This window comes from Salvelinus sp. IW2-2015, unplaced genomic scaffold (assembly GCF_002910315.2).
Source record: "Salvelinus sp. IW2-2015 unplaced genomic scaffold, ASM291031v2 Un_scaffold2855, whole genome shotgun sequence".
Taxonomy (NCBI): Eukaryota; Metazoa; Chordata; class Actinopteri; order Salmoniformes; family Salmonidae; genus Salvelinus; species Salvelinus sp. IW2-2015.
In genome coordinates this window covers 41647-48451 of record NW_019944155.1, presented here as the reverse complement: position 1 = coordinate 48451, position 6805 = coordinate 41647, and the positions used below count along the sequence as shown (strand labels likewise).

The window sequence follows — 6805 nt, the reverse complement described above, 5'->3', positions numbered from 1 at the left end:
CCTATTCCCGACGATGTGCACTACTTTTGACCAGAGCTCTACAGATCCTGGTCAAAAGTAGTGCACAAAAAAAACAAAAAACAGGGAATACTGTGCCATTTGGGACCTACAGCAAACTCAGGAACTAAGTTGTAAAAAAGAAGGTGGTGGGTGTTGTAATAACTTCAGCTGTGAAGTTTCAGTTCAGATGAAGTCTAAGGAACGTAGTGGGTTGGAAGGAAGTGAGCGATAGCTACCAAGCTGGTGTCTACAATATGAAGCAATCTTTTCCTTAAAATGGTCCGACTGGAATACGAACTAGAACATGACATGAGCGTTTACAGACCGACAGGCAAACTTCGTAGAACAAAAGTCAGAAATCATCAAGGTAAAACTAAAATGACAAAGTAAAAAAACAGTCATCATTCAGGACTATGAAAACTTCAACTGGTATTCAAATGATGCAACATTTATTTAAACAGTAAGTGTCAGCTGAGATACAGTAGAAAAAGTCAACAGCTCATTTTAAATAGATAGATAAAAGAAACAAGACTGACAACTTTGTGAGAATAAAAATAAAAAAAATGTAAAAAAGTTTGACAGCATACAAAAAAAAAACTATTTCTTAATAATTCTGAAAAGTATGAGCCTTTCATAATTAACATTCTCTAGCGAATGTCACGGTTTAACATACTGAYGTACAACCTTGACTTTTAACTGGCAAAGCAGCTCTTCCTTCAGATACTGTAGATATGCCACGATTATGTTCCAAATGGAACCCTATAAACCTAAAAAAAAGAGTACACTAATTTTGACCGGACCACTATGGGCTCTTGTCAAAAGTAGTGCACTGCATAGGGAATAGGGTGCCATTTGGTACAAACRCAAGTCTTAATTATGTGTGATTCATTCCACATCAAATCAGATCAATAAAATAAAATAAAAATATTTACTTTGTTTATTTCTGTGTTGTTGGTCAATTTAGCGTCGTGACTTTGGCAAAAAAATAAATTAAAAACACTTTAACGCTAACATATAAAATCCTGTCCACCACATAAAGTGCATWGTAGTCACAGGTTAAGTATATCCACGTGATTTGGTTCTAAAAATCAGTTACACACTGGATGTATCCCAAATAGCACGCTAATCCCTAGGGCCCTGGTAAAACGTAATGSAGTACGTAGGGAATAGGGTGCTATTAGGGATACAAGCCAACTGACTCCGTAATGACAGAAGGCTGATGTTGGTCATTGACGTCTTGAGTCCTAAATATGAAGCGTTCTCAGACATTGGAGGAGACCATCTCACCAGCCAAACATGTACTCCATCGCTTTGGAAACCAAACTGTCATCTTTCCTTGGAGTCTCTCTGTCAGCTACCACCTGAAATCAAAAACATGTAACCTGGTCGGTGAATTACAAAACGATCCCTGTCCCTAGAAAACACAAAGTGTCACTTCATATAAAAAATGTAAAGACTGAAATGTAATTGTTAAATTAAAAAAGGTAAATCGATCCATGCAGTCACATACTTCCTTCACCGCGTTACATACTTACATGATTGAAAAAAAATGTAGGACTATTGTATTGATTGCGGTTTCTATACATTTGTATCCTGAGCTTTGCTTTCCCTTTGCTGCACTCTAGTGGACATAGTGCTGTAGTCCTCTACGGTGTATCTACTGTAGTCTATAGCTCTCTATGGTGTATAATACATGACCAAAAGTATGTGGACACCTGCTCGACAAACATCACATTCCCAAATCATGGGCATTAATGTGGAGTTGGTGCTGTAACAGCCTCCACTCTTCTGGGAAGGCTTTCACTTGATGATGGAACATTGCTGCAGGGACTTGCTTCCATTCAGCCACAAGGACATTAGTGAGGTCGGGCGATTAGGACTGGATCACACACACACTTCAAAATCAGGATTGATTGGAACAAAATTGCTAATTGTACTAGCTGACTAACGAGCCATTTTCACCACGAAGTAGAATTGCACGGAAGCCATTCACTTTCAACGGAAGGAAAGCGAGAGAAGCGGAGTGAGCGGGGGGACCGTTGATTGAGGCGAACATGGGATCTGAATAGGGCGGGACTAAAGTTGGGGAAAAGTTKAACTTTATTCAAATCCTCTGCGAGTGACCAATTGAAGCTCACCATAGCTCAACATTAACACGTGTCCTCTTTCCCAGGCGCAAGTAAAAATAAGTAGGACAAGAACAGATTTAAGTTGTCAGAATGGACAAGTGAAAAAAATAAATAATTGGGCAATCAAACAATTGGCTCCGATCAGAGCCTCTGGATACGATGTGTTGCACACTGCCTCCCAATCGCTGCAGAGCGCATCGGAGTGTAATTATTGTAGGCCTGCGATGACAGGCACGAGCCATCTTTCAATCATGCAGTCATGATTGAAAGACTACACTGCTAGAAGTAAAGATTGTAAACTGTCATGGGCAAAACATATTGATGTCGTAGTTGCTAAGATGGGGACAAGTCTGTCTACAGTAAAGCGCTGCTCTGCCTTAACAACACTATCAACAAGGCGGGTCCTACAGGCCCTGGTTGTCACACCTGGACTACTGTTCAGTCGTGTGGTCAGGTGCCACAAAGAGGGACTTATGGAAAATTGCAATTGGCTGAGAGCAGGGCAGCACAGCTGGCCCTTGGATGTACACAGAGAGCTAATATGAATAATATGCATGTCAATCTCTCCTGGCTCCAAGTGGAGGAGAGATTGACTTCATCACTACTTTTATTTATGAGAGGTATTGGCATATTGAATGCACCGAGCTGTCTGTCTAAACTACTGGCACACAGCTCGGACACCCATGCATACCCCACAAGACATGCCACAAGAGGTCTCTTCACAGTCCCCAAGTCCAGAACAGACTATGGGAGGTGCACAGTACTACATAGAGCCATGACTACATGGAACTCTATTCCACATCAGGTAACTGATGCAAGCAGTAAAATCAGATTTTAAAAAACAGATAAAAATACACCTTATGGAACAGCGGGGACTGTAACATACGCACACGTACACTTGGATTTTGTGTTATAGATATGTGGTAGTAAAGTAGAGGCCTGAGGGCACAYAGTGTGTTGTGAAATCTGTTATGAATGTATTGTAATGATTTTTTAATATTATTATAATAAACTGCCTTAAATTTTGACAGACCCCAGGAAGAGTAGCTGCTGGCAGGGATCCATAATAAATACAAATGTGCACATTTGGTGATATTCATTGCTAGTTAGTGAGTTATTTGCCCAGTTATAGCTCMCTTTTAGACAGCAATAAAAATCCTGGAAAAGTAAATGGTGTGCATCACCCGTGTGTGCCAGATATTACGCAGCCAGACATTACCAGACATTACGCAGCAGGTAAAATAATGATCTACAGAGGAACTAGATAGCCAATTCAAAACAGTGTAGTATGGCTGGCTATCACGCTAGTTAACTATTAGTATGTATTAATGTCACTCATGTCCTAATATACTTWATTTTTTATTTAATTAGGCAAGTCAGAACAAATTCTTATTTACAATGATAGTGTTGCAGGGTGGCTAACCATCTTCCAGGACAGTCCAGGATAGACACAGGGTGAGCGGGGAGGCCAACCACCCTCCAGGAGAGATACTGGGTGAGCGGGGAGCCAACCATCCTCCAGGAGAGATACTGGGTGAGCGGGGAGGCCAACCATCCTCCAGGAGAGATACTGGGTGAGCGGGGAGGCCAACCACCCTCCAGGAGAGATACTGGGTGAGCAGGGAGACCAACATCCTCCAGGAGAGATACTGGGTGAGCAGGGAGACCAACCATCCTCCAGGAGAGATACTGGGTGAGCAGGGAGACCAACCATCCTCCAGGAGAGATACTGGTGAGCAGGGAGACCAACCATCCTCCAGGAGAGATACTGGGTGAGCGGGGAGGCCAACCATCCTCCAGGAGAGATACTGGGTGAGCGGGGAGGCCAACCATCTCCAGGAGAGATACTGGGTGAGCGGGGAGGCCAACCATCCTCCAGGAAGAGATACTGGTGAGCGGGAGGCCACCCACCCTCCAGGAGAGATACTGGGTGAGCAGGGAGACCAACCATCCTCCAGGAGAGATACTGGGTGAGCGGGGAGGCCAACCACCCTCCAGGAGAGATACTGGGTGAGGGCGGAGGCCAACCATCCCAGGAGAGATACTGGGTGAGCAGGGAGGCCAACCACCCTCCAGGAGAGATACTGGGTGAGCGGGGAGGCCAACCATCCTCCAGGAGAGATACTGGGTGAGCGGGGAGGCCAACCATCCTCCAGGAGAGATACTGGGTGAGCGGGGAGGCCAACCATTCCAGGAGAGATACTGGTGTGAGCGGGGAGACCATTCCTCCAGGAGAGATACTGGGTGAGCGGGGAGGCCAACCACCCTCCAGGAGAGATACTGGTGAGCAGGGAGGCCAACCACCCTCCAGGAGAGATACTGGGTGAGCGGGGAGGCCAACCATCCTCCAGGAGAGATACTGGGTGAGCGGGGAGGCCAACCACCCTCCAGGAGAGATACTGGGTGAGCGGGGAGGCCAACCATCCTCCAGGAGAGATACTGGGTGAGCGGGGAGGCCAACCACCCCCAGGAGAGATACTGGGTGAGCGGGAGGCAACCACCCTCCAGGAGAGATACTGGGTGAGCGGGGAGGCCAACCATCCCTCCAGGAGAGATACTGGTGAGCGGGGGAGGCCAACCACCTCCAGGAGAGATACTGGGAGCAGGGAGGCCAACCACCTCCAGGAGAGATACAGGGTGAGCGGGGAGCCAACCATCCTCCAGGAAGAGATACTGGGTGAGCAGGGAGGCCAACCATCCTCCAGGAGAGATACTGGGAGCAGGGAGGCCAACCATCCTCCAGGAGAGATACTGGGTGAGCGGGGAGGCCAACCATCCTCCAGGAGAGATACTGTGGTGAGGGGGGAAGGCCAAACCATCCTCCAGGAGAGATACTGGGTGAGCGGGGAGGCCAACCATCCTCCAGGAGAGATACTGGGTGAGCGGGGAGGCCAACCAGAGATACTGGGTTGAGCAGGGAGGCCAACCATCCTCCAGGAGAGATACTGGGTGAGCGGGGAGGCCAACCAGAGATACTGGGTGAGCGGGGAGGCCAACCAGAGATACTGGGTGAGAAGGCTTTTACTCCAGCCCTGCTCTCACAACCCACATTGTAAAAAAAAGCAACTGCTCAACAGGATCTTGCTAAGCGGACTCTGGTGTGTTTGAGYAGGGTTGGACCAAAAGCCTGCACACCCAGTAACCCTCCAGATGGAGGGTTGACGGGCCACATGTGTTTTCCACAGTAGCCTATCAGTGCAGTGTTTTACTTTGTGGCGTGTTAAGTGCCTTGCTCAAGGCCACAACGGCAGGAGATGGTGTCTAATACGCGAGACCAGAAAGCAGCAGCCTTCCAGTGTCAATACCAGGGATAAATAAAATACAAATTGAACCTTTGTTTAACAAGGCAAGTCAGTTAAGAACTTGTTCTTATTTACAATGACGGCCTACCCCGGCCAACCCCGGACGACACCGGGCCAATCGTGAGCCGCCCTATGGGACTCCCGATCACGGCCGGATGTGATACAGCCTGGATTAATTAAGGATATTTTGGTTAAGTTGTTCCTTGCAACATCGAAAAATCTAGTCAATTGTTGTTCTGACAAGTAAGAAATAAGGACAAGTATAGCGCTGGCTTCCAACTCCTACTGGATTGGCTGACAATAGCTGCTGATACGTAGCACTACCTAGCTTGTGAGGCTAGCACCACATGAGGGCAGGCTCGCCTCATGTGTTGCTTACGCCTCACAAGCGTAGGTAGTGCTAGCCTTAGCCCGCATGTGTGCTAGCCTCGCAAGCTAAGTAGTGCTAGCCTTGCCCTCAGTGGTGCTAGCCTCGGCCCTCATTGGTGCTAGCCCTCGCAAGCTAGTAGTGCAAGCCTCGCCCTCATGTGGTGCGTAGCCTCAACAAGCTAGGTTAAGTGACTAGCCTCGCCTCATGAGTGGTGCTAGCCTCACAAGTAAGGTAGGGCTAGTCTCGCCCTCATGTCGGTGCTAGCCTCACAAGGCTAGTAGTTCTAAGCCTCGCCCTCATGTGGTGCCTAGCCTCACAAGCTAGGTAGTCGAGTCTCGCCCTCATGTGCGATTCTGGCCTCACAAGCTAGTAGTGCTAGCCTGCCCTCATGTGGTGCTAGCCTCGCCACTCATGGTGTGCTAGCCTCGCCTCATTGTGGTGACTTATGCTCGCCTCATTCGTAGCCTCGCAAGTGTAGTGCTAGTCGCTCACCTCATTGTGGTGCTGGGTAACCTCACAAGCTAGGTAGTGCTTAACGCCTTGCCCTTCATGTGGTGCTAAGCCTCAACCAAAAAGCTAGGGTGTAGGCTAGCTCTCGCCCTCAGTGGTGCTAGCTCACAAGTAGGTAGTGGCTAGCCTCGCCCTCATGTGGTGCTTCAAGCCTCACAAGCTAGTAAGGCTAGCCTTTGCCCTCATATTGGTGCGAGCTCACAAGCTAGGTAGTGCTACGTATCAGCAGCTATTGTCAGCCAATCCAGTCAGGAGTTGGAAGCAGCCCTATACTGTCTTTCGTTAACTTTCTCTGTCACAGACAGACAATTTGACTCGAGGTTTTCGTATGGTTGCAAGGAGAACAACTTATCCAAAATATCTTCAATTAATCCAGTGCTGTATCCATCCGGCCCGGTGGATCTGGGAGTCCCATAGGAGCGGCTCACGATTGGCCCAGTGTCGTCCGGGTTGGGTAGGCCGGTCATGTGAAATAAGAACAAGTTTAACTGACT

General features: G+C 47.8%; 1 protein-coding gene across 5 annotated transcripts in view; it reads right to left on the bottom strand.

Annotated features, from left to right (window-relative positions):
- Positions 1-427: 427 nt before the first annotated feature.
- The window catches only part of LOC112074870 (nucleoporin NUP35), a 13117-nt gene continuing 6739 nt past the window's right edge, over positions 428-6805 (bottom strand). For all 5 annotated transcript variants that reach the window (XM_024141953.2, XM_024141955.2, XM_024141954.2 and 2 more), the window contains exon 9: positions 428-1361. In XM_024141953.2, coding sequence (XP_023997721.2) covers positions 1284-1361 — 78 coding nt within the window. In that variant the 3' untranslated portion in view covers positions 428-1283. The remainder of the gene's footprint in view (positions 1362-6805) is intronic.